General features: G+C 55.6%; 1 protein-coding gene across 1 annotated transcript; it reads right to left on the bottom strand.

Annotated features, from left to right (window-relative positions):
* Positions 1–449: 449 nt before the first annotated feature.
* FOXO4 (forkhead box O4) lies at positions 450–27,179 on the bottom strand. Its single transcript, XM_082264299.1, has 3 exons — positions 26,652–27,179; positions 11,693–12,724; positions 450–477 (listed from the first exon to the last, which is right to left on the bottom strand). Exons 1-2 carry the CDS (start codon positions 27,027–27,029, stop codon positions 11,699–11,701), a joined length of 1,404 nt encoding a protein of 467 aa, XP_082120425.1. The 5' UTR covers positions 27,030–27,179; the 3' UTR covers positions 450–477; positions 11,693–11,698.

Below are 27,179 nucleotides of genomic sequence, written 5' to 3'. Positions count from 1 at the left end.
ATGTCCTGTGCTCTGCTGCGACTTGATGTATGGCACTGCCGGAGGTCTCCTTCTGGCATGCAGGACGCGGTGAGAAGTGGAAACGCTCACTCCCTCCATGGCCTGTGGAACTCATGGAAGCTTTGTGTTGGCTGCACCTCAGGTGACCCTGTGTGTGCAGTGTTCTGATAGGACGCCGTACTGGGTCAGGTGACCCCGTGTGCAGTGTTCTGATAGGACGCCGTACTGGGTCAGGTGACCCCGTGTGCAGTGTTCTGATAGGACTCCGTACTGTGGGGTCAGGTGACCCCGTGTGCAGTGTTCTGATAGGACGCCGTACTGGGTCAGGTGACCCTGCATGCAGTGTTCTGATAGGATGTTCTTCTGAGGGCCAGGTGACCTTGTGTTCTCCTAGGATGACATCCTGCAAGGACTCCCTCATTTTAGCCGGTGTCCCTCGTTGTAGCTGATGTTGTAGGGATCCGCCTTCCATAAAATCTGTTCAAAAGAATGGAGAGAAATCAAAGCTAAACCCCAGGCAGGTATAAAAGACATATAATCCACCATGGAAGCATGCAAGTACCAGAATGTGACTTGGTATCACCCTCGTAAAGCAGAGCTCAGACTAGGAATGGGACAGGCCGTAAAAGGAGACAGTTGTGCTGCAGAGTGATAGAGTAATGAGCTCATCAGTCTGCTTCTCCTTTCACTGTCCTATCACAAGCTGGGGAGGGATAAGACCTAGAAGGCTCCTTTCATTGTCCTATCACAGGCTGGGGAGGGATAAGACCTAGAAGGTTCCTTTCACCGTTCTATCACAGGCTGGGGAGGGATAAGACCTAGAAGGCTCCTTTCACCGTTCTATCACAGGCTGGGGAGGGATAAGACCTAGAAGGTTCCTTTCATTGTCCTATCACAGGGTGGGGAGGGGTAAGACCTAGAAGGCTCCTTTTACCGTCCTATCACAGGCTGGGGAGGGATAAGACCTAGAAGGCTCCTTTCATTGTCCTATCACAGGCTGGGGAGGGATAAAACCTAGAAGGTTCCTTTCATTGTCCTATCACAGGGTGGGGAGGGATAAGACCTAGAAGGCTCCTTTCATTGTCCTATCACAGGCTGGGGAGGGATAAGACCTAGAAGGCTCCTTTCACCGTCCTATCACAGGCTGGGGAGGGATAAGACCTAGAAGGTTCCTTTCATTGTCCTATCACAGGGTGGGGAGGGATAAGACCTAGAAGGTTCCTTTCGTTGTCCTATCACAGGCTGGGAAGGGATAAGACCTAGAAGGTTCCTTTCATTGTCCTATCACAGGCTGGGGAGGGATAAGACCTAGAAGGCTCCTTTCATTGTCCTATCACAGGCTGGGGAGGGATAAGACCTAGAAGACTCCTTTCATTGTCCTATCACAGGCTGGGGAGGGATAAGACCTAGAAGGTTCCTTTAATTGTCCTATCACAGGCGGGGGAGGGATAAGACCTAGAAGGTTCCTTTCATTGTCCTATCAAAGGCTGGGGAGGGATAAGACCTAGAAGGCTCCTTTCATTGTCCTATCACAGGCTGGGGAGGGATAAGACCTAGAAGGTTCCTTTCATTGTCCTATCACAGGCTGGGGAGGGATAAGACCTAGAAGGTTCCTTTCATTGTCCTATCACAGGCTGGGGAGGGATAAGACCTAGAAGGTTCCTTTTATTGTCCTATCACAGGCTGGGGAGGGATAAGACCTAGAAGGTTCCTTTCATTGTCCTATCACAGGCTGGGGAGGGATAAGACCTAGAAGGTTCCTTTCACCGTCCTATCACAGGGTGGGGAGGGATAAGACCTAGAAGGTTCCTTTCACTGTCCTATCACAGGGTGGGGAGGGATAAGACCTAGAAGGTTCCTTTCATTGTCCTATCACAGGCTGGGGAGGGATAAGACCTAGAAGGTTCCTTTCATTATCCTATCACAGGCTGGGGAGGGATAAGACCTAGAAGGTTCCTTTCACCATCCTATCACAGGGTGGGGAGGGATAAGACCTAGAAGGTTCCTTTCACTGTCCTATCACAGGGTGGGGAGGGATAAGACCTAGAAGGTTCCTTTCATTGTCCTATCACAGGGTGGGGAGGGATAAGACCTAGAAGGCTCCTTTCATTGTCCTATCACAGGCTGGGCAGGGATAAGACCTAGAAGGTTCCTTTCACTGTCCTATCACAGGGTGGGGAGGGATAAGACCTAGAAGGTTCCTTTCATTGTCCTATCACAGGGTGGGGAGGGATAAGACCTAGAAGGCTCCTTTCACCGTCCTATCACAGGCTGGGCAGGGATAAGACCTAGAAGGCTCCTTTCACCGTCCTATCACAGGCTGGGGAGGGATAAGACCTAGAAGGCTCCTTTCACCGTCCTATCACAGGCTGGGGAGGGATAAGACCTAGAAGGTTCCTTTCATTGTCCTATCACAGGCTGGGGAGGGATAAGACCTAGAAGGTTCCTTTCATTGTCCTATCAAAGGCTGGGGAGGGATAAGACCTAGAAGGCTCCTTTCATTGTCCTATCACAGGCTGGGGAGGGATAAGACCTAGAAGGTTCCTTTCATTGTCCTATCACAGGGTGGGGAGGGATAAGACCTAGAAGGCTCCTTTCATTGTCCTATCACAGGCTGGGGAGGGATAAGACCTAGAAGGCTCCTTTCATTGTCCTATCACAGGCTGGGGAGGGATAAGACCTAGAAGGCTCCTTTCACCATCCTATCACAGGCTGGGGAGGGATAAGACCTAGAAGGTTCCTTTCGTTGTCCTATCACAGGCTGGGGAGGGATAAGACCTAGAAGGTTCCTTTCATTGTCTAATCACAGGCTGGGGAGGGATAAGACCTAGAAGGTTCCTTTCATTGTCCTATCACAGGCTGGGGAGGGATAAGACCTAGAAGGTTCCTTTCATTGTCCTATCACAGGCTGGGGAGGGATAAGACCTAGAAGGTTCCTTTCATTGTCCTATCACAGGCTGGGGAGGGATAAGACCTAGAAGGCTCCTTTCATTGTCCTATCACAGGCTGGGGAGGGATGAGACCTAGAAGGTTCCTTTCACCGTCCTATCACAGGCTGGGGAGGGATAACACCCAGAAGGTTCCTTTCATTGTCCTATCACAGGCTGGGGAGGGATAAGACCTAGAAGACTCCTTTCATTGTCCTATCACAGGCTGGGGAGGGATAAGACCTAGAAGACTCCTTTCATTGTCCTATCACAGGCTGGGGTGGGATGAGACCTAGAAGGCTCCTTTCACCGTCCTATCACAGGGTGGGGAGGGATAAGATCTAGAAGGCTCCTTTCATTGTCCTATCACAGGCTGGGGAGGGATAAGACCTAGAAGACTCCTTTCATTGTCCTATCACAGGCTGGGGTGGGATGAGACCTAGAAGGTTCCTTTCATTGTCCTATCACAGGGTGGGGAGGGATAAGACCTAGAAGGTTCCTTTCATTGTCCTATCACAGGGTGGGGAGGGATAAGACCTAGAAGGATCCTTTCATTGTCCTATCACAGGGTGGGGAGGGATAAGACCTAGAAGGCTCCTTTCATTGTCCTATCACAGGCTGGGGAGGGATAAGACCTAGAAGGTTCCTTTCATTGTCCTATCACAGGCTGGGGAGGGATAAGACCTAGAAGGTTCCTTTCATTGTCCTATCACAGGCTGGGGAGGGATAAGACCTAGAAGGTTCCTTTCATTGTCCTATCACAGGCTGGGGAGGGATAAGACCTAGAAGGTTTCTTTCATTGTCCTATCACAGGCTGGGGAGAGATAAGACCTAGAAGGCTCCTTTCATTGTCCTATCACAGGCTGGGGAGGGATAAGACCTAGAAGGCTCCTTTCATTGTCCTATCACAGGCTGGGGAGGGATAAGACCTAGAAGACTCCTTTCATTGTCCTATCACAGGCTGGGGTGGGATGAGACCTAGAAGGCTCCTTTCACCGTCCTATCACAGGGTGGGGAGGGATAAGACCTAGAAGGTTCCTTTCATTGTCCTATCACAGGCTGGGGTGGGATGAGACCTAGAAGGTTCCTTTCATTGTCCTATCACAGGCTGGGGAGGGATAAGACCTAGAAGGTTCCTTTCATTGTCCTATCACAGGCTGGGGAGGGATAAGACCTAGAAGGTTCCTTTCATTGTCCTATCACAGGCTGGGGAGGGATAAGACCTAGAAGGTTCCTTTCATTGTCCTATCACAGGCTGGGGAGGGATAAGACCCAGAAGGTTCCTCTCATTGTCCTATCACAGGCTGGGGAGGGATAAGGCCTAGAAGGTTCCTTTCATTGTCCTATCACAGGGTGCGGAGGGATAAGACCTAGAAGGTTCCTTTCATTGTCCTATCACAGGCTGGGGAGGGAGAAGACCTAGAAGGTTCCTTTCATTGTCCTATCACAGGGTGGGGAGGGATAAGACCTAGAAGGTTCCTTTCATTGTCCTATCACAGGGTGGGGAGGGATAAGACCTAGAAGGATCCTTTCATTGTCCTATCACAGGCTGGGGAGGGATAAGACCTAGAAGGCTCCTTTCATTGTCCTATCACAGGCTGGGGAGGGATAAGACCTAGAAGGATCCTTTCATTGTCCTATCACAGGCTGGGGAGGGATAAGACTTAGAAGGTTCCTTTCACCGTCCTATCACAGGCTGGGGAGGGATAAGACCTAGAAGGTTCCTTTCATTGTCCTATCACAGGCTGGGGAGGGAGAAGACCTAGAAGGTTCCTTTCATTGTCCTATCACAGGCTGGGGAGGGATAAGACCTAGAAGGTTCCTTTCATTGTCCTATCACAGGGTGGGGAGGGGATGAGACCTAGAAGGCTCCTTTCATTGTCCTATCACAGGCTGGGGAGGGAGAAGACCTAGAAGGTTCCTTTCATTGTCCTATCACAGGCTGGGGAGGGATAAGACCTAGAAGGATCCTTTCATTGTCCTATCACAGGCTGGGGAGGGATAAGACCTAGAAGGTTCCTTTCACCGTCCTATCACAGGCTGGGGAGGGATAAGACCTAGAAGGTTCCTTTCATTGTCCTATCACAGGGTGGGGAGGGGATGAGACCTAGAAGGATCCTTTCATTGTCCTATCACAGGCTGGGGAGGGATAAGACCTAGAAGGCTCCTTTCATTGTCCTATCACAGGCTGGGGAGGGATAAGACCTAGAAGGTTCCTTTCATTGTCCTATCACAGGCTGGGGAGGGATAAGACCTAGAAGGCTCCTTTCATTGTCCTATCACAGGCTGGGGAGGGATAAGACCTAGAAGGTTCCTTTCACCGTCCTATCACAGGCTGGGGAGGGATAAGACCTAGAAGGTTCCTTTCATTGTCCTATCACAGGGTGGGGAGGGGATGAGACCTAGAAGGATCCTTTCATTGTCCTATCACAGGCTGGGGAGGGATAAGACCTAGAAGGCTCCTTTCATTGTCCTATCACAGGCTGGGGAGGGATAAGACCTAGAAGGTTCCTTTCACCGTCCTATCACAGGCTGGGGAGGGATAAGACCTAGAAGGATCCTTTCATTGTCCTATCACAGGCTGGGGAGGGATAAGACCTAGAAGGCTCCTTTCACCGTCCTATCACAGGCTGGGGAGGGATAAGACCTAGAAGGTTCCTTTCATTGTCCTATCACAGGCTGGGGAGGGATAAGACCTAGAAGACTCCTTTCATTGTCCTATCACAGGCTGGGGAGGGATAAGACCTAGAAGGCTCCTTTCATTGTCCTATCACAGGCTGGGGAGGGATGAGACCTAGAAGGTTCCTTTCACCGTCCTATCACAGGCTGGGATGGGATGAGACCTAGAAGGTTCCTTTCATTGTCCTATCACAGGCTGGGGAGGGATAAGACATAGAAGGCTCCTTTCATTGTCCTATCACAGGCTGGGGAGGGATAAGACCTAGAAGGCTCCTTTCATTGTCCTATCACAGGGTGGGGAGGGATAAGACCTAGAAGGCTCCTTTCATTGTCCTATCACAGGGTGGGGAGGGATGAGACCTAGAAGGTTCCTTTCATTGTCCTATCACAGGGTGGGGAGGGATAAGACCTAGAAGGTTCCTTTCATTGTCCTATCACAGGCTGGGGAGGGATAAGACCTAGAAGGTTCCTTTCATTGTCCTATCACAGGCTGGGGAGGGATAAGACCTAGAAGGTTCCTTTCATTGTCCTATCACAGGCTGGGGAGGGATAAGACCTAGAAGGTTCCTTTCACCGTCCTATCACAGGGTGGGGAGGGATAAGACCTAGAAGGTTCCTTTCACTGTCCTATCACAGGGTGGGGAGGGATAAGACCTAGAAGGTTCCTTTCATTGTCCTATCACAGGCTGGGGAGGGATAAGACCTAGAAGGTTCCTTTCATTGTCTTATCATAGGCTGGGGAGGGATAAGACCTAGAAGGTTCCTTTCACCGTCCTATCACAGGGTGGGGAGGGATAAGACCTAGAAGGTTCCTTTCACTGTCCTATCACAGGGTGGGGAGGGATAAGACCTAGAAGGTTCCTTTCATTGTCCTATCACAGGCTGGGGAGGGATAAGACCTAGAAGGTTCCTTTCACCGTCCTATCACAGGCTGGGGAGGGATAAGACCTAGAAGGTTCCTTTCATTGTCCTATCACAGGCTGGGGAGGGAGAAGACCTAGAAGGTTCCTTTCATTGTCCTATCACAGGGTGGGGAGGGATAAGACCTAGAAGGTTCCTTTCATTGTCCTATCACAGGGTGGGGAGGGGATGAGACCTAGAAGGATCCTTTCATTGTCCTATCACAGGCTGGGGAGGGATAAGACCTAGAAGGCTCCTTTCATTGTCCTATCACAGGCTGGGGAGGGATAAGACCTAGAAGACTCCTTTCATTGTCCTATCACAGGCTGGGGAGGGATAAGACCTAGAAGGCTCCTTTCATTGTCCTATCACAGGCTGGGGAGGGATGAGACCTAGAAGGTTCCTTTCACCGTCCTATCACAGGCTGGGATGGGATGAGACCTAGAAGGTTCCTTTCATTGTCCTATCACAGGCTGGGGAGGGATAAGACCTAGAAAGTTCCTTTCATCGTCCTATCACAGGCTGGGGAGGGATAAGACATAGAAGGCTCCTTTCATTGTCCTATCACAGGCTGGGGAGGGATAAGACCTAGAAGGCTCCTTTCATTGTCCTATCACAGGGTGGGGAGGGATAAGACCTAGAAGGCTCCTTTCATTGTCCTATCACAGGGTGGGGAGGGATGAGACCTAGAAGGTTCCTTTCATTGTCCTATCACAGGGTGGGGAGGGATAAGACCTAGAAGGTTCCTTTCATTGTCCTATCACAGGCTGGGGAGGGATAAGACCTAGAAGGTTCCTTTCATTGTCCTATCACAGGCTGGGGAGGGATAAGACCTAGAAGGTTCCTTTCATTGTCCTATCACAGGCTGGGGAGGGATAAGACCTAGAAGGTTCCTTTCACCGTCCTATCACAGGGTGGGGAGGGATAAGACCTAGAAGGTTCCTTTCACTGTCCTATCACAGGGTGGGGAGGGATAAGACCTAGAAGGTTCCTTTCATTGTCCTATCACAGGCTGGGGAGGGATAAGACCTAGAAGGTTCCTTTCATTGTCTTATCATAGGCTGGGGAGGGATAAGACCTAGAAGGTTCCTTTCACCGTCCTATCACAGGGTGGGGAGGGATAAGACCTAGAGGGTTCCTTTCACTGTCCTATCACAGGGTGGGGAGGGATAAGACCTAGAAGGTTCCTTTCATTGTCCTATCACAGGCTGGGGAGGGATAAGACCTAGAAGGTTCCTTTCACCGTCCTATCACAGGCTGGGGAGGGATAAGACCTAGAAGGTTCCTTTCATTGTCCTATCACAGGCTGGGGAGGGAGAAGACCTAGAAGGTTCCTTTCATTGTCCTATCACAGGGTGGGGAGGGATAAGACCTAGAAGGTTCCTTTCATTGTCCTATCACAGGGTGGGGAGGGGATGAGACCTAGAAGGCTCCTTTCATTGTCCTATCACAGGCTGGGGAGGGATAAGACCTAGAAGGCTCCTTTCATTGTCCTATCACAGGCTGGGGAGGGATAAGACCTAGAAGGATCCTTTCATTGTCCTATCACAGGCTGGGGAGGGATAAGACCTAGAAGGTTCCTTTCACCGTCCTATCACAGGCTGGGGTGGGATAAGACCTAGAAGGATCCTTTCATTGTCCTATCACAGGGTGGGGAGGGATAAGAAATGATAGATTGTAAGCCCTTGGTGCGGTCTCTCACTGGACCTTTATCCCCTTTACAACTGCCCAATATTTATGTGCGGTGGCAAAAGGGTGGGCCTAAACATCAACACGCAGCACATATGCATTGCTGGGCTCACTGTGCGCTCCCAGCAAAAAGACCGAGCTGCTGCAGAAGACCCATCTCAGTCCCGGCTAAAGATCTGTATCTGGCGAGCCCAGCTTCTGATCATGTGACCCCCTGTGGCAGTAGTCACATGATCACTGACCCTTCCTGGAAAAAAGGATGCCAGAGCTAGCAGGAAGGGGTTCTAAACAAACAGGAGGCGGAGTTCCTGTTTATGTGACCACTGTGATTGGCTGTTCAAGCAGTCACATGAGCTGAGAGCCTCGTTCACCATCCCGATCCTTAATGGTGACTGGGAGCCTTCAGTGACAGCTTGAGGACTCCCTGCATGCTCTAAGCACGGAACAGCCGAGCCGGCTGATGCATATAAATGGGTACAGAGTTTATTACCCCTAAAATTAAGGGGGAGGGGAGAGGAGCCAGCCAACAGGGACTGTAGATGGGGGGAGAGGTGCGGGACAGGAGGGGAGAGGAGCCTGCCAGAAGGGACTGTAGATGGGGGGAGAGGTGCAGGACAGGAGGGGAGAGGAGCCGGCCAGCAGGGACTGTAGATGGGGGGAGAGGTGCAGGACAGGAGGGGAGAGGAGCCGGCCAGCAGGGACTGTAGATGGGGGAGAGCTGCAGGACAGGAGGAGAGAGAGGTGCAAGCCAGCAGGGACTGTAGATGGGGGAGAGGTGCAGGACAGGAGGGGAGAGGAGCCGGCCAGCAGGGACTGTAGATGGGGGAAGAGGTGCAGGACAGGAGGGGAGAGGAGCCGGCCAGCAGGGACTGTAGATGGGGGAAGAGGTGCAGGACAGGAGCCGGCCAGCAGGGACTGTAGATGGGGGGAGAGGTGCGGGACAGGAGGGGAGAGGAGCCGGCCAGCAGGGACTGTAGATGGGGGAGAGGTGCAGGACAGGAGCCGGCCAGCAGGGACTGTAGATGGGGGGAGAGCTGCAGGACAGGAGGGGAGAGGAGCCGGCCAGCAGGGACTGTAGATGGGGGAGAGCTGCAGGACAGGAGGGGAGAGGAGCCGGCCAGCAGGGACTGTAGATGGGGGGAGAGGTGCGGGACAGGAGGGGAGAGGAGCCGACTAGCAGGGACTGTAGATGGGGGAGAGCTGCAGGACAATTGGGGAGAGGAGCCGACCAGCAGGGACTGTAGATGGGGGGAGAGGTGCAGGACAGGAGGGGAGAGGAGCCAACCAGCAGGGACTGTAGATGGGGGAGAGGTGCAGGACAGGAGGGGAGAGGAGCCATCCTCCAGGAGCTGGAGCAGGAGAGAAGCTGTCCTGCAGCTCTCCCCTATCAACAGTAACTCCTGTCCTGCACCTCTTCCCCTATCTACAGTCCCTGCTGGCCAGCAGGGACTGTAGATGGGGGAAGAGGTGCAGGACAGGAGGGGAGAGGAGCCGGCCAGCAGGGACTGTAGATGGGGGAAGAGGTGCAGGACAGGAGGGGAGAGGAGCCGGCCAGCAGGGACTGTAGATGGGGGAAGAGGTGCAGGACAGGAGGGGAGAGGAGCCGGCCAGCAGGGACTGTAGATGGGGGAAGAGGTGCAGGACAGGAGGGGAGAGGAGCCGGCCAGCAGGGACTGTAGATGGGGGAGAGGTGCAGGACAGGAGCCGGCCAGCAGGGACTGTAGATGGGGGAGAGGTGCAGGACAGAAGGGGAGAGGAGCCGGCCAGCAGGGACTGTAGATGGGGGAAGAGGTGCAGGACAGGAGGGGAGAGGAGCCGGCCAGCAGGGACTGTAGATGGGGGAAGAGGTGCAGGACAGGAGGGGAGAGGAGCCGGCCAGCAGGGACTGTAGATGGGGGAGAGCTGCAGGACAAGAGGGGAGAGGAGCCGGCCAGCAGGGACTGTAGATGGGGGAGAGGTGCAGGACAGGAGGGGAGAGGAGCCGGCCAGCAGGGACTGTAGATGGGGGAAGAGGTGCAGGACAGGAGGGGAGAGGAGCCGGCCAGCAGGGACTGTAGATGGGGGGAGAGGTGCAGGACAGGAGCCGGCCAGCAGGGACTGTAGATGGGGGAGAGGTGCAGGACAGGAGGGGAGAGGAGACGGCCAGCAGGGACTGTAGATGGGGGAAGAGGTGCAGGACAGGAGGGGAGAGGAGCCGGCCAGCAGGGACTGTAGATGGGGGAAGAGGTGCAGGACAGGAGGGGAGAGGAGCCGGCCAGCAGGGACTGTAGATGGGGGAAGAGGTGCAGGACAGGAGGGGAGAGGAGCCGGCCAGCAGGGACTGTAGATGGGGGGAGAGGTGCAGGACAGGAGCCGGCCAGCAGGGACTGTAGATGGGGGAGAGGTGCAGGACAGGAGGGGAGAGGAGCCGGCCAGCAGGGACTGTAGATGGGGGAGAGCTGCAGGACAAGAGGGGAGAGGAGCCGGCCAGCAGGGACTGTAGATGGGGGAGAGGTGCAGGACAGGAGGGGAGAGGAGCCGACCAGCAGGGACTGTAGATGGGGGGAGAGGTGCAGGACAATTGGGGAGAGGAGCCGACCAGCAGGGACTGTAGATGGGGGGAGAGGTGCAGGACAGGAGGGGAGAGGAGCCGACCAGCAGGGACTGTAGATGGGGGGAGAGGTGCAGGACAGGAGGGGAGAGTAGCCTGCCAGAAGGGACTGTAGATGGGGGAGAGCTGCAGCACAATTGGGGAGAGGAGCCGGCCAGAAGGGACTGTAGATTGGGGAGAGGTGCAGGACGGGAGGGGAGAGGAGCAGGCCAGCAGGGACTGTAGATGGGCAGAGCTGCAGGACAGGAGGGGGAGAGGAACCAAGGGGAGTTCCTCTCCTGCTACAGCAGGACGGCTCTTCTCCTCTCCTGTCCTGCAGCTCATTGGCCAGCAGGGACTGTAGATAGGGGAAGAGGTGCAGGACAGGAGTTACTGTAGATAGGGGAGAGCTGCAGGACAGCTTCTCTCCTGCTCCAGCTCCTGGAGGATGGCTCCTCTCCCCTCCTGTCCTGCATCTCTTCCCCATCTACAGTCCCTGCTGGACAGCCCCTCCCCTTCCTGTCCTGTAGCTCTCCCCATCTACAGTCCCTGCTGCCAGACTCCTTTACCCTCCTGTCCTGCAGCTCTCACCCATCTATGGTCCCTGCTGGACAGCCCCTCCCCTTCCTGTAGCTCTTCCCATCTACAGTCCCTGCTGGCTGGCTCCTTTACCCTCCTGTCCTGCAGCTCTCACCCATCTATGGTCCCTGCTGGCCTGCTCCTCTCCCCAGGGAAGGTTAGCCGGCCAGCGGAGAATGACATCAGACAATGCCCGCCCACTTACTAATAGGACACATCCCCTCTATGAGGGAGAGGGAACTGAAGGAGGGCTATGTAGTCACATGATAAAAACAGTACTAAATGTTTTTTTTTTTTTTTCACATAACTTTATGCATTCTGTCAGTGGGAAGTGTGAAGACAAACCTACCCGGATCTAACTGGGAAGCCAGTTGTGGTTGTTGGTGGGGGTGGTGCCAGGGTGTAAGGGTTCGAAATTGAAGTCCAGGCCCCCTTCGTCCATCAGCTCGTTGTTGATGATGTAGTCCACGTCACACTCCAGGTTCTCAAGGAACATGTCAATGTCCAGGTCTATGGGAAGACGTTCGGAGACGGCAGGAAATGAATGTGGCCTGGGGAGTGACATAGACGACACCGGAGGAAGCCCCAACAATGGCAGACTATTTGGGGGTGTTGGAGGGACGCTGGGGTGCTCAGGGCTTTGTATTCTATTCTGCCTGCCCAGCAGAAGTAAACTCTGCCCGCCGCTCTGCGCCAGCACTGGGTCCACCTGACTCATCAGCACATTGCTGGGGGGAGGAGAGTCCGAGGTCAGGAGGGCTTCCAGAGTCTGAGGTCGCGGGAAGTGGCCGGAACTTGACACCGGAGAGATTGGACTGAACAGAGAGTTACCGAAGGACAGAGGCTGAGGCGGGCGCATGGAGAAACCGGGGGGTGTCTGCAACATGGATTGGGGTGCGGGTAAGGGAGCCCCCGATGAGGACAGCATGGTTAGGCCATCAATAAGTTCCAATTCCTCTGAGACAGTTGGAGGGACGCTATCTGAAAAGCTGAGGTCATCATCCGCCGCATCGTCCTGCTCTGTCGGTATAGGGGACAGCCGAAGACTGAGATTGCTGGCGTTGGAACCAGTGCGTGACCGGAAACTGGTCCACACCTCGGGATCGTCCAAGCTTTGCGAGGGACTTCCGGGCCATTTGGAGGACTGGGAGCCGGGACTTCCGACGGGAGGCTCTCCGGGACCCTGGGCCTTCTTCTTCGATACTTTGTTACGGACTTTTGCGAGTTTGCTGCTGTTGTCCATAGACGCGGCTCTGCGACGGGGAGCTTTGCCGCTCTTCCCGCCCTCCGGGTTTAGCATCCACCAGGAGCTCTTCCCGGTCGCCTCGTTGTGCACCTTTATGAACTTGCTGTGAAGGGACAGGTTGTGACGGATCGAGTTCTGCATCGAGATAAAATATATATATATACAATAAATCAAACCTCAGAAGACGATCAAAACCTGCAAATGTTTCTAAATGAACCCCCCCTTTACAGAGATCCTAACCAATAGAAGACCAGGAACTCATTGTTTACATGGGAAAATCGGTTTTCTTTTCGAGAAAATTAGTTGGAACCCCAAAAACATCATACAGGGGGGGGGGGGGGGGGGAATAATGATTTGATCCCTGCAGATTACACAGAAATGGGGGGTGTAGAATTTTTATCATAGGTGTATTTTATATGATAGAGACGAAATATCAACCAAAAATGATACAAATGTTATAAATGGAGTAAAATAAGTATTTGATCCCCTACCAACAATAATTCTGCCTCCCTCAGACTGGCTACAGTAGGTGTTCATGTGGTTCACAGATTAGTCCTGTCAATGTCCCTACAGTCACCGTCCCCTACAGTCACCGTCCCCTACAGTCACCGTCCCCTACAGTCACCGTCCCCTACAGTCACCGTCCCCTACAGTCACCGTCCCTACAGTCACCTTCCCTACAGACACCTTCCCTACAGTCACCCCCCCTACAGACACCTTCCCTACAGTCACCCTCCCTACAGACACCTTCCCTACACCATATCTACAGTCGCCTTCCCTACAGTCACCTTCCCCACAGTGACCGTCCCTACAGTCACCTTCCCTACACCATCCCTACAGTCGCCTTCTCCACAGTCACCGTCCCCACAGTCACTGTCCCCACAGTCACCGTCCCCTACAGTCACCGTCCCTACAGTCACCGTCCCCTACAGTCACCGTCCCCTACAGTCACCGACCCCTACAGTCACCGACCCCTACAGTCACCGTCCCTACAGTCACCTTCCCTACAGACACCTTCCCTACAGTCACCCCCCCTACAGTCACCCTCCCTACAGTCACCCTCCCTACAGTCACCCTCCCTACAGTCACCCTCCCTACAGTCACCCTCCCTACAGACACCTTCCCTACACCATATCTACAGTCGCCTTCCCTACAGTCACCTTCCCCACAGTGACCGTCCCTACAGTCACCTTCCCTACACCATCCCTACAGTCGCCTTCTCCACAGTCACCGTCCCCACAGTCACCGTCCCCACAGTCACCGTCCCCACAGTCACCGTCCCCACAGTCACCGTCACTACAGTCACCGTCACTACAGTCACCGTCACTACAGTCAACCTTCCCTACAGTCACCCGTCCCTACAGTCACCGTCACTACAGTCAACCGTCCCTACAGTCACCGTCACTACAGTCAACGTCACTACAGTCAACCGTCACTACAGTCAACCGTCACTACAGTCACCCTGCCTACAGTCACCGTCACTACAGTCACCTTCCCTACAGTCAACCTTCCCTACAGTCACCGTCACTACAGTCACCGTCACTACAGTCACCCTCCCCTACAGTCACCATCCCTACAGTCACCCTCCCCTACAGTCACCCTCCCCTACAGTCAACCTTCCCTACACCGTCCCTACAGTCGCCGTGCCCTATAGTCACCGTCCCTACAGCCTAGGCACTCCTGAGATCTGGGCACTTACATTGTTACAGTTATCACCAGGACAGCTGGTGATAGCGGTGAGTTGTATATCAAAGTGTCAGCTCTTGGGACGAGGTGTGTATGGGGGTATGGAGTGTCCGGTCTTGGGACGAGGTGTGTATGGGGTATAGAGTGTCAGCTCTGGGGACGAGGTGTGCATGGGGTATAGAGTGTCAGCTCTTGGGATGAGGTGTGTATGGGGGTATGGAGTGTCGGCTCTTGGGACGAGGTGTGTATGGGGGTATGCAGCTCTTGGGATGAGGTGTGTATGGGGGTATGGAGTGTCGGCTCTTGGGACGAGGTGTGTATGGGGGGTATGGAGTGTCGGCTCTTGGGACGAGGTGTGTATGGGGGTATGGAGTGTCGGCTCTTGGGACGAGGTGTGTATGGGGGTATGCAGCTCTTGGGATGAGGTGTGTATGGGGGTATGCAGCTCTTGGGAGGAGGTGTGTATGGGGGTATGCAGCTCTTGGGATGAGGTGTGTATGGGGGTATGGAGTGTCGGCTCTTGGGAGGAGGTGTGTATGGGGGTATGCAGCTCTTGGGATGAGGTGTGTATGGGGGTATGGAGTGTCGGCTCTTGGGAGGAGGTGTGTATGGGGGTATGGAGTGTCAGCTCTTGGGACGAGGTGTGTATGGGGATATGGAGTGTCGGCTCTTGGGACGAGGTGTGTATGGGGATATGGAGTGTCAGCTCTTGGGAAGAGGTGTGTATGGGGATATGGAGTGTCAGCTCTTGGGATGAGGTGTGTATTAGGGGTGCGGAGTGTCAGCTCCTGGGACGAGGTGTGTATTAGGGGTGCGGAGTGTCAGCTCCTGGGACGAGGTGTGTATGGGGGTATGGAGTGTCAGCTCCTGGGACGAGGTGTGTATTAGGGGTGCGGAGTGTCAGCTCCTGGGACGAGGTGTGTATTGGGGGTGCGGTATGGAGTGTCAGCTCCTGGGACGAGGTGCGGTATGGAGTGTCAGCTCCTGGGACGAGGTGTATATGGGGGGTATAGAGTGTCAGCTCCTGGGACGAGGTGTGTATTGGGGTGCGGTATGGAGTGTCAGCTCCTGGGACGAGGTGTGTACGGAGTGTCAGCTCCTGGGACGAGGTGCGGTATGGAGTGTCAGCTCCTGGGACGAGGTGTATACGGAGTGTCAGCTCTTGGGACGAGGTGTGTATGGAGTGTCAGCTCCTGGGACGAGTGGCTCACCTTCCATCCGGCGGAGCTGTTGGAGTCGCCCTTGTCCTTGAAGTAGGGAATGCTCCTCACCATCCAGTCGTAGATCTGGGCCAGGGTCAGCCTCTTCTCCGGGGAGTTTTGTGGGTGCAGTGTGGTGTATATTGGAGTGTCAGCTCCTGGGACGAGGTGCGGTATGGAGTGTCAGCTCCTGGGACGAGGTGTATACGGAGTGTCAGCTCTTGGGACGAGGTGTGTATGGAGTGTCAGCTCCTGGGACGAGTCTCTCACCTTCCATCCGGCGGAGCTGTTGGAGTCGCCCTTGTCCTTGAAGTAGGGAATGCTCCTCACCATCCAGTCGTAGATCTGGGCCAGGGTCAGCCTCTTCTCCGGGGAGTTTTGTGGGTGCAGTGTGGTGTATATTGGAGTGTCAGTTCTTGGGACGAGGTGTGTATGGGGGTGCGGTATAGAGTGTCAGCTCTTGGGACGAGGTGTGTATGGGGTATATCAGAGTGTCAGCTCCTGGGACGAGGTGTGTATAGAGTGTCAGCTCCTGGGACGTGGTGTATATGGGGGTGCGGTATATTGGAGTGTCAGCTCCTGGGACGAGGTGTGTGTGGGGGGTGCGGTATATCGGAGTGTCAGCTCCTGGGACGAGGTGTGTATAGAGTGTCAGCTCCTGGGACGAGGTGTATATGGCGGTATATCGGAGTGTCAGCTCCTGGGACGAGGTGTATATGGCGGTATATCGGAGTGTCAGCTCCTGGGACGAGGTGTATATGGCGGTATATCGGAGTGTCAGCTCCTGGGACGAGGTGTATATGGGGGTGCGGTATATCGGAGTGTCAGCTCCTGGGACGAGGTGTATATGGCGGTATATCGGAGTGTCAGCTCCTGGGACGAGGTGTGTATTGGGGTGCGGAGTGTCAGCTCTTGGGACGAGGTGTGTATTGGGGTGCGGAGTGTCAGCTCTTGGGACGAGGTGTGTATTGGGGTGCGGAGTGTCAGCTCCTGGGACGAGGTGTGTATTGGGGTGCGGTATATCGGAGTGTCAGCTCCTGGGACGAGGTATGGGGGTATGGAGTGTCAGCTCCTGGGACGAGGTATGGGGGTATGGAGTGTCAGCTCCTGGGACGAGGTGTGTATGGAGTGTCAGCTCCTGGGACGAGTCTCTCACCTTCCATCCGGCGGAGCTGTTGAAGTCCCCCTTGTCCTTGAAGTAGGGAATGCTCCTCACCATCCAGTCGTAGATCTGGGCCAGGGTCAGCCTCTTCTCCGGGGAGCTCTGTGGGTGCAGTGTGGTGTATATTGGAGTGTCAGCTCTTGGGACAAGGTGTGTATGGGGGGTATAGAGTGTCAGCTCTTGGGATGAGGTGTATGGGGGGTATAGAGTGTCAGCTCCTGGGACGAGGTGTGTATGGGGGTATAGAGTGTCAGCTCCTGGGACGAGGTGTGTATGGGGGGTATAGAGTGTCAGCTCCTGGGACGAGGTGTGTATGGGGGGTATAGAGTGTCAGCTCCTGGGACGAGGTGTGTATGGGGGGTATAGAGTGTCAGCTCCTGGGACGAGGTGTGTATGGGGGGTATAGAGTGTCAGCTCCTGGGATGAGGTGTGTATGGGGGGTGCGGAGTGTCAGCTCCTGGGACGAGGTGTGTATGGGGGGTGCGGAGTGTCAGCTCCTGGGACGAGGTATGGGGGTATAGAGTCTCAGCTCCTGGGACGAGGTATGGGGGTATAGAGTGTCAGCTGCTGGGACGAGGTGTGTATAGAGTGTCAGCTCCTGGGACGAGGTGTGTACGGAGTGTCAGCTCCTGGGACGAGGTGTGTATGGGGGATATGGAGTGTCAGCTCCTGGGACGAGGTGTGTATAGAGTGTCAGCTCCTGGGACGAGGTGTATATGGCAGTATATCGGAGTGTCAGCTCCTGGGACGAGGTGTATATGGCGGTATATCGGAGTGTCAGCTCCTGGGACGAGGTGTGTATAGAGTGTCAGCTCCTGGGACGAGGTGTATATGGCGGTATATCGGAGTTTCAGCTCCTGGGACGAGGTGTATATGGCGGTATATCGGAGTGTCAGCTCCTGGGACGAGTGGCTCACCTTCCATCCGGCGGAGCTGTTGGAGTCGCCCTTGTCCTTGAAGTAGGGAATGCTCCTCACCATCCAGTCGTAGATCTGGGCCAGGGTCAGCCTCTTCTCCGGGGAGTTTTGTGGGTGCAGTGTGGTGTATATTGGAGTGTCAGCTCCTGGGACGAGGTGCGGTATGGAGTGTCAGCTCCTGGGACGAGGTGTATACGGAGTGTCAGCTCTTGGGACGAGGTGTGTATGGAGTGTCAGCTCCTGGGACGAGTCTCTCACCTTCCATCCGGCGGAGCTGTTGGAGTCGCCCTTGTCCTTGAAGTAGGGAATGCTCCTCACCATCCAGTCGTAGATCTGGGCCAGGGTCAGCCTCTTCTCCGGGGAGTTTTGTGGGTGCAGTGTGGTGTATATTGGAGTGTCAGTTCTTGGGACGAGGTGTGTATGGGGGTGCGGTATAGAGTGTCAGCTCTTGGGACGAGGTGTGTATGGGGTATATCAGAGTGTCAGCTCCTGGGACGAGGTGTGTATAGAGTGTCAGCTCCTGGGACGTGGTGTATATGGGGGTGCGGTATATTGGAGTGTCAGCTCCTGGGACGAGGTGTGTGTGGGGGGTGCGGTATATCGGAGTGTCAGCTCCTGGGACGAGGTGTGTATAGAGTGTCAGCTCCTGGGACGAGGTGTATATGGGGGTGCGGTATATCGGAGTGTCAGCTCCTGGGACGAGGTGTATATGGCGGTATATCGGAGTGTCAGCTCCTGGGACGAGGTGTATATGGCGGTATATCGGAGTGTCAGCTCCTGGGACGAGGTGTATATGGGGGTGCGGTATATCGGAGTGTCAGCTCCTGGGACGAGGTGTATATGGCGGTATATCGGAGTGTCAGCTCCTGGGACGAGGTGTGTATTGGGGTGCGGAGTGTCAGCTCTTGGGACGAGGTGTGTATTGGGGTGCGGAGTGTCAGCTCTTGGGACGAGGTGTGTATTGGGGTGCGGAGTGTCAGCTCCTGGGACGAGGTGTGTATTGGGGTGCGGTATATCGGAGTGTCAGCTCCTGGGACGAGGTATGGGGGTATGGAGTGTCAGCTCCTGGGACGAGGTATGGGGGTATGGAGTGTCAGCTCCTGGGACGAGGTGTGTATGGAGTGTCAGCTCCTGGGACGAGTCTCTCACCTTCCATCCGGCGGAGCTGTTGAAGTCCCCCTTGTCCTTGAAGTAGGGAATGCTCCTCACCATCCAGTCGTAGATCTGGGCCAGGGTCAGCCTCTTCTCCGGGGAGCTCTGTGGGTGCAGTGTGGTGTATATTGGAGTGTCAGCTCTTGGGACAAGGTGTGTATGGGGGGTATAGAGTGTCAGCTCTTGGGATGAGGTGTATGGGGGGTATAGAGTGTCAGCTCCTGGGACGAGGTGTGTATGGGGGTATAGAGTGTCAGCTCCTGGGACGAGGTGTGTATGGGGGGTATAGAGTGTCAGCTCCTGGGACGAGGTGTGTATGGGGGGTATAGAGTGTCAGCTCCTGGGACGAGGTGTGTATGGGGGGTATAGAGTGTCAGCTCCTGGGACGAGGTGTGTATGGGGGGTATAGAGTGTCAGCTCCTGGGATGAGGTGTGTATGGGGGGTGCGGAGTGTCAGCTCCTGGGACGAGGTGTGTATGGGGGGTGCGGAGTGTCAGCTCCTGGGACGAGGTATGGGGGTATAGAGTCTCAGCTCCTGGGACGAGGTATGGGGGTATAGAGTGTCAGCTGCTGGGACGAGGTGTGTATAGAGTGTCAGCTCCTGGGACGAGGTGTGTACGGAGTGTCAGCTCCTGGGACGAGGTGTGTATGGGGGATATGGAGTGTCAGCTCCTGGGACGAGGTGTGTATAGAGTGTCAGCTCCTGGGACGAGGTGTATATGGCAGTATATCGGAGTGTCAGCTCCTGGGACGAGGTGTATATGGCGGTATATCGGAGTGTCAGCTCCTGGGACGAGGTGTGTATAGAGTGTCAGCTCCTGGGACGAGGTGTATATGGCGGTATATCGGAGTTTCAGCTCCTGGGACGAGGTGTATATGGCGGTATATCGGAGTGTCAGCTCCTGGGACGAGTGGCTCACCTTCCATCCGGCGGAGCTGTTGGAGTCGCCCTTGTCCTTGAAGTAGGGAATGCTCCTCACCATCCAGTCGTAGATCTGGGCCAGGGTCAGCCTCTTCTCCGGGGAGTTTTGTGGGTGCAGTGTGGTGTATATTGGAGTGTCAGCTCCTGGGACGAGGTGCGGTATGGAGTGTCAGCTCCTGGGACGAGGTGTATACGGAGTGTCAGCTCTTGGGACGAGGTGTGTATGGAGTGTCAGCTCCTGGGACGAGTCTCTCACCTTCCATCCGGCGGAGCTGTTGGAGTCGCCCTTGTCCTTGAAGTAGGGAATGCTCCTCACCATCCAGTCGTAGATCTGGGCCAGGGTCAGCCTCTTCTCCGGGGAGTTTTGTGGGTGCAGTGTGGTGTATATTGGAGTGTCAGTTCTTGGGACGAGGTGTGTATGGGGGTGCGGTATAGAGTGTCAGCTCTTGGGACGAGGTGTGTATGGGGTATATCAGAGTGTCAGCTCCTGGGACGAGGTGTGTATAGAGTGTCAGCTCCTGGGACGTGGTGTATATGGGGGTGCGGTATATTGGAGTGTCAGCTCCTGGGACGAGGTGTGTGTGGGGGGTGCGGTATATCGGAGTGTCAGCTCCTGGGACGAGGTGTGTATAGAGTGTCAGCTCCTGGGACGAGGTGTATATGGGGGTGCGGTATATCGGAGTGTCAGCTCCTGGGACGAGGTGTATATGGCGGTATATCGGAGTGTCAGCTCCTGGGACGAGGTGTATATGGCGGTATATCGGAGTGTCAGCTCCTGGGACGAGGTGTATATGGGGGTGCGGTATATCGGAGTGTCAGCTCCTGGGACGAGGTGTATATGGCGGTATATCGGAGTGTCAGCTCCTGGGACGAGGTGTGTATTGGGGTGCGGAGTGTCAGCTCTTGGGATGAGGTGTGTATTGGGGTGCGGAGTGTCAGCTCTTGGGACGAGGTGTGTATTGGGGTGCGGAGTGTCAGCTCCTGGGACGAGGTGTGTATTGGGGTGCGGTATATCGGAGTGTCAGCTCCTGGGACGAGGTATGGGGGTATGGAGTGTCAGCTCCTGGGACGAGGTATGGGGGTATGGAGTGTCAGCTCCTGGGACGAGGTGTGTATGGAGTGTCAGCTCCTGGGACGAGTCTCTCACCTTCCATCCGGCGGAGCTGTTGAAGTCCCCCTTGTCCTTGAAGTAGGGAATGCTCCTCACCATCCAGTCGTAGATCTGGGCCAGGGTCAGCCTCTTCTCCGGGGAGCTCTGTGGGTGCAGTGTGGTGTATATTGGAGTGTCAGCTCTTGGGACAAGGTGTGTATGGGGGGTATAGAGTGTCAGCTCTTGGGATGAGGTGTATGGGGGGTATAGAGTGTCAGCTCCTGGGACGAGGTGTGTATGGGGGTATAGAGTGTCAGCTCCTGGGACGAGGTGTGTATGGGGGGTATAGAGTGTCAGCTCCTGGGACGAGGTGTGTATGGGGGGTATAGAGTGTCAGCTCCTGGGACGAGGTGTGTATGGGGGGTATAGAGTGTCAGCTCCTGGGACGAGGTGTGTATGGGGGGTATAGAGTGTCAGCTCCTGGGATGAGGTGTGTATGGGGGGTGCGGAGTGTCAGCTCCTGGGACGAGGTGTGTATGGGGGGTGCGGAGTGTCAGCTCCTGGGACGAGGTATGGGGGTATAGAGTCTCAGCTCCTGGGACGAGGTATGGGGGTATAGAGTGTCAGCTGCTGGGACGAGGTGTGTATAGAGTGTCAGCTCCTGGGACGAGGTGTGTACGGAGTGTCAGCTCCTGGGACGAGGTGTGTATGGGGGATATGGAGTGTCAGCTCCTGGGACGAGGTGTGTATAGAGTGTCAGCTCCTGGGACGAGGTGTATATGGCAGTATATCGGAGTGTCAGCTCCTGGGACGAGGTGTATATGGCGGTATATCGGAGTGTCAGCTCCTGGGACGAGGTGTGTATAGAGTGTCAGCTCCTGGGACGAGGTGTATATGGCGGTATATCGGAGTTTCAGCTCCTGGGACGAGGTGTATATGGCGGTATATCGGAGTGTCAGCTCCTGGGACGAGTGGCTCACCTTCCATCCGGCGGAGCTGTTGGAGTCGCCCTTGTCCTTGAAGTAGGGAATGCTCCTCACCATCCAGTCGTAGATCTGGGCCAGGGTCAGCCTCTTCTCCGGGGAGTTTTGTGGGTGCAGTGTGGTGTATATTGGAGTGTCAGTTCTTGGGACGAGGTGTGTATGGGGGTGCGGTATAGAGTGTCAGCTCTTGGGACGAGGTGTGTATGGGGTATATCAGAGTGTCAGCTCCTGGGACGAGGTGTGTATAGAGTGTCAGCTCCTGGGACGTGGTGTATATGGGGGTGCGGTATATTGGAGTGTCAGCTCCTGGGACGAGGTGTGTGTGGGGGGTGCGGTATATCGGAGTGTCAGCTCCTGGGACGAGGTGTGTATAGAGTGTCAGCTCCTGGGACGAGGTGTATATGGGGGTGCGGTATATCGGAGTGTCAGCTCCTGGGACGAGGTGTATATGGCGGTATATCGGAGTGTCAGCTCCTGGGACGAGGTGTATATGGCGGTATATCGGAGTGTCAGCTCCTGGGACGAGGTGTATATGGGGGTGCGGTATATCGGAGTGTCAGCTCCTGGGACGAGGTGTATATGGCGGTATATCGGAGTGTCAGCTCCTGGGACGAGGTGTGTATTGGGGTGCGGAGTGTCAGCTCTTGGGACGAGGTGTGTATTGGGGTGCGGAGTGTCAGCTCTTGGGACGAGGTGTGTATTGGGGTGCGGAGTGTCAGCTCCTGGGACGAGGTGTGTATTGGGGTGCGGTATATCGGAGTGTCAGCTCCTGGGACGAGGTATGGGGGTATGGAGTGTCAGCTCCTGGGACGAGGTATGGGGGTATGGAGTGTCAGCTCCTGGGACGAGGTGTGTATGGAGTGTCAGCTCCTGGGACGAGTCTCTCACCTTCCATCCGGCGGAGCTGTTGAAGTCCCCCTTGTCCTTGAAGTAGGGAATGCTCCTCACCATCCAGTCGTAGATCTGGGCCAGGGTCAGCCTCTTCTCCGGGGAGCTCTGTGGGTGCAGTGTGGTGTATATTGGAGTGTCAGCTCTTGGGACAAGGTGTGTATGGGGGGTATAGAGTGTCAGCTCTTGGGATGAGGTGTATGGGGGGTATAGAGTGTCAGCTCCTGGGACGAGGTGTGTATGGGGGTATAGAGTGTCAGCTCCTGGGACGAGGTGTGTATGGGGGGTATAGAGTGTCAGCTCCTGGGACGAGGTGTGTATGGGGGGTATAGAGTGTCAGCTCCTGGGACGAGGTGTGTATGGGGGGTATAGAGTGTCAGCTCCTGGGACGAGGTGTGTATGGGGGGTATAGAGTGTCAGCTCCTGGGATGAGGTGTGTATGGGGGGTGCGGAGTGTCAGCTCCTGGGACGAGGTGTGTATGGGGGGTGCGGAGTGTCAGCTCCTGGGACGAGGTATGGGGGTATAGAGTCTCAGCTCCTGGGACGAGGTATGGGGGTATAGAGTGTCAGCTGCTGGGACGAGGTGTGTATAGAGTGTCAGCTCCTGGGACGAGGTGTGTACGGAGTGTCAGCTCCTGGGACGAGGTGTGTATGGGGGATATGGAGTGTCAGCTCCTGGGACGAGGTGTGTATAGAGTGTCAGCTCCTGGGACGAGGTGTATATGGCAGTATATCGGAGTGTCAGCTCCTGGGACGAGGTGTATATGGCGGTATATCGGAGTGTCAGCTCCTGGGACGAGGTGTGTATAGAGTGTCAGCTCCTGGGACGAGGTGTATATGGCGGTATATCGGAGTTTCAGCTCCTGGGACGAGGTGTATATGGCGGTATATCGGAGTGTCAGCTCCTGGGACGAGTGGCTCACCTTCCATCCGGCGGAGCTGTTGGAGTCGCCCTTGTCCTTGAAGTAGGGAATGCTCCTCACCATCCAGTCGTAGATCTGGGCCAGGGTCAGCCTCTTCTCCGGGGAGTTTTGTGGGTGCAGTGTGGTGTATATTGGAGTGTCAGCTCCTGGGACGAGGTGCGGTATGGAGTGTCAGCTCCTGGGACGAGGTGTATACGGAGTGTCAGCTCTTGGGACGAGGTGTGTATGGAGTGTCAGCTCCTGGGACGAGTCTCTCACCTTCCATCCGGCGGAGCTGTTGGAGTCGCCCTTGTCCTTGAAGTAGGGAATGCTCCTCACCATCCAGTCGTAGATCTGGGCCAGGGTCAGCCTCTTCTCCGGGGAGTTTTGTGGGTGCAGTGTGGTGTATATTGGAGTGTCAGTTCTTGGGACGAGGTGTGTATGGGGGTGCGGTATAGAGTGTCAGCTCTTGGGACGAGGTGTGTATGGGGTATATCAGAGTGTCAGCTCCTGGGACGAGGTGTGTATAGAGTGTCAGCTCCTGGGACGTGGTGTATATGGGGGTGCGGTATATTGGAGTGTCAGCTCCTGGGACGAGGTGTGTGTGGGGGGTGCGGTATATCGGAGTGTCAGCTCCTGGGACGAGGTGTGTATAGAGTGTCAGCTCCTGGGACGAGGTGTATATGGGGGTGCGGTATATCGGAGTGTCAGCTCCTGGGACGAGGTGTATATGGCGGTATATCGGAGTGTCAGCTCCTGGGACGAGGTGTATATGGCGGTATATCGGAGTGTCAGCTCCTGGGACGAGGTGTATATGGGGGTGCGGTATATCGGAGTGTCAGCTCCTGGGACGAGGTGTATATGGCGGTATATCGGAGTGTCAGCTCCTGGGACGAGGTGTGTATTGGGGTGCGGAGTGTCAGCTCTTGGGACGAGGTGTGTATTGGGGTGCGGAGTGTCAGCTCTTGGGACGAGGTGTGTATTGGGGTGCGGAGTGTCAGCTCCTGGGACGAGGTGTGTATTGGGGTGCGGTATATCGGAGTGTCAGCTCCTGGGACGAGGTATGGGGGTATGGAGTGTCAGCTCCTGGGACGAGGTATGGGGGTATGGAGTGTCAGCTCCTGGGACGAGGTGTGTATGGAGTGTCAGCTCCTGGGACGAGTCTCTCACCTTCCATCCGGCGGAGCTGTTGAAGTCCCCCTTGTCCTTGAAGTAGGGAATGCTCCTCACCATCCAGTCGTAGATCTGGGCCAGGGTCAGCCTCTTCTCCGGGGAGCTCTGTGGGTGCAGTGTGGTGTATATTGGAGTGTCAGCTCTTGGGACAAGGTGTGTATGGGGGGTATAGAGTGTCAGCTCTTGGGATGAGGTGTATGGGGGGTATAGAGTGTCAGCTCCTGGGACGAGGTGTGTATGGGGGTATAGAGTGTCAGCTCCTGGGACGAGGTGTGTATGGGGGGTATAGAGTGTCAGCTCCTGGGACGAGGTGTGTATGGGGGGTATAGAGTGTCAGCTCCTGGGACGAGGTGTGTATGGGGGGTATAGAGTGTCAGCTCCTGGGACGAGGTGTGTATGGGGGGTATAGAGTGTCAGCTCCTGGGATGAGGTGTGTATGGGGGGTGCGGAGTGTCAGCTCCTGGGACGAGGTGTGTATGGGGGGTGCGGAGTGTCAGCTCCTGGGACGAGGTATGGGGGTATAGAGTCTCAGCTCCTGGGACGAGGTATGGGGGTATAGAGTGTCAGCTGCTGGGACGAGGTGTGTATAGAGTGTCAGCTCCTGGGACGAGGTGTGTACGGAGTGTCAGCTCCTGGGACGAGGTGTGTATGGGGGATATGGAGTGTCAGCTCCTGGGACGAGGTGTGTATAGAGTGTCAGCTCCTGGGACGAGGTGTATATGGCAGTATATCGGAGTGTCAGCTCCTGGGACGAGGTGTATATGGCGGTATATCGGAGTGTCAGCTCCTGGGACGAGGTGTGTATAGAGTGTCAGCTCCTGGGACGAGGTGTATATGGCGGTATATCGGAGTTTCAGCTCCTGGGACGAGGTGTATATGGCGGTATATCGGAGTGTCAGCTCCTGGGACGAGTGGCTCACCTTCCATCCGGCGGAGCTGTTGGAGTCGCCCTTGTCCTTGAAGTAGGGAATGCTCCTCACCATCCAGTCGTAGATCTGGGCCAGGGTCAGCCTCTTCTCCGGGGAGTTTTGTGGGTGCAGTGTGGTGTATATTGGAGTGTCAGCTCCTGGGACGAGGTGCGGTATGGAGTGTCAGCTCCTGGGACGAGGTGTATACGGAGTGTCAGCTCTTGGGACGAGGTGTGTATGGAGTGTCAGCTCCTGGGACGAGTCTCTCACCTTCCATCCGGCGGAGCTGTTGGAGTCGCCCTTGTCCTTGAAGTAGGGAATGCTCCTCACCATCCAGTCGTAGATCTGGGCCAGGGTCAGCCTCTTCTCCGGGGAGTTTTGTGGGTGCAGTGTGGTGTATATTGGAGTGTCAGTTCTTGGGACGAGGTGTGTATGGGGGTGCGGTATAGAGTGTCAGCTCTTGGGACGAGGTGTGTATGGGGGGTATAGAGTGTCAGCTCCTGGGACGAGGTGTGTATGGGGGGTATAGAGTGTCAGCTCCTGGGACGAGGTGTGTATGGGGGGTATAGAGTGTCAGCTCCTGGGATGAGGTGTGTATGGGGGGTGCGGAGTGTCAGCTCCTGGGACGAGGTGTGTATGGGGGGTGCGGAGTGTCAGCTCCTGGGACGAGGTATGGGGGTATAGAGTCTCAGCTCCTGGGACGAGGTATGGGGGTATAGAGTGTCAGCTGCTGGGACGAGGTGTGTATAGAGTGTCAGCTCCTGGGACGAGGTGTGTACGGAGTGTCAGCTCCTGGGACGAGGTGTGTATGGGGGATATGGAGTGTCAGCTCCTGGGACGAGGTGTGTATAGAGTGTCAGCTCCTGGGACGAGGTGTATATGGCAGTATATCGGAGTGTCAGCTCCTGGGACGAGGTGTATATGGCGGTATATCGGAGTGTCAGCTCCTGGGACGAGGTGTGTATAGAGTGTCAGCTCCTGGGACGAGGTGTATATGGCGGTATATCGGAGTTTCAGCTCCTGGGACGAGGTGTATATGGCGGTATATCGGAGTGTCAGCTCCTGGGACGAGTGGCTCACCTTCCATCCGGCGGAGCTGTTGGAGTCGCCCTTGTCCTTGAAGTAGGGAATGCTCCTCACCATCCAGTCGTAGATCTGGGCCAGGGTCAGCCTCTTCTCCGGGGAGCTCTCTATGGCTTGGCTGATCAGCTCGGCATATGATTGGTTCCCCCAGGCGTTCCTCCTGGACCCTCCTTTCCTAGGGGTGACTCCGGGGCCCTCATTAGGCAGGGGCGGGGCCTCGGCTCCCTCTGCTCGCCCCTCCTCCGCGGTGGGGGTCCCCGCAGGCTGCACCACAGACAGCTCCGGCCTGGGTAGGGGCCATGTGCAGGAGCGGGGCCTGGCCTGGGGCTCGAAGTCCGGGTCGATGTCCACCGGGGGCGGCTCGGCTCCCTCCATGTCCCCGGGGCTCCTCCGCCCCTCCCACCTCCCTGAGGCCCCGCCCCCCGGCCCGGTTCCGATCGGTGTCTGTCACTTTCTGTTTTCTTTTCTTCTCCACAAAACTTCCCGCTGACGTTTCTGTTTACCAGCACTCGGGAGGGGCGGAGC

Source organism: Pelophylax lessonae (genome assembly GCF_965119305.1).
Source record: "Pelophylax lessonae genome assembly, chromosome: 7".
In the NCBI taxonomy this organism is placed as follows: Eukaryota; Metazoa; Chordata; class Amphibia; order Anura; family Ranidae; genus Pelophylax; species Pelophylax lessonae.
Note: the sequence above shows the minus strand (reverse complement) of the source record. Positions and strands in the feature narration are given on the sequence as shown.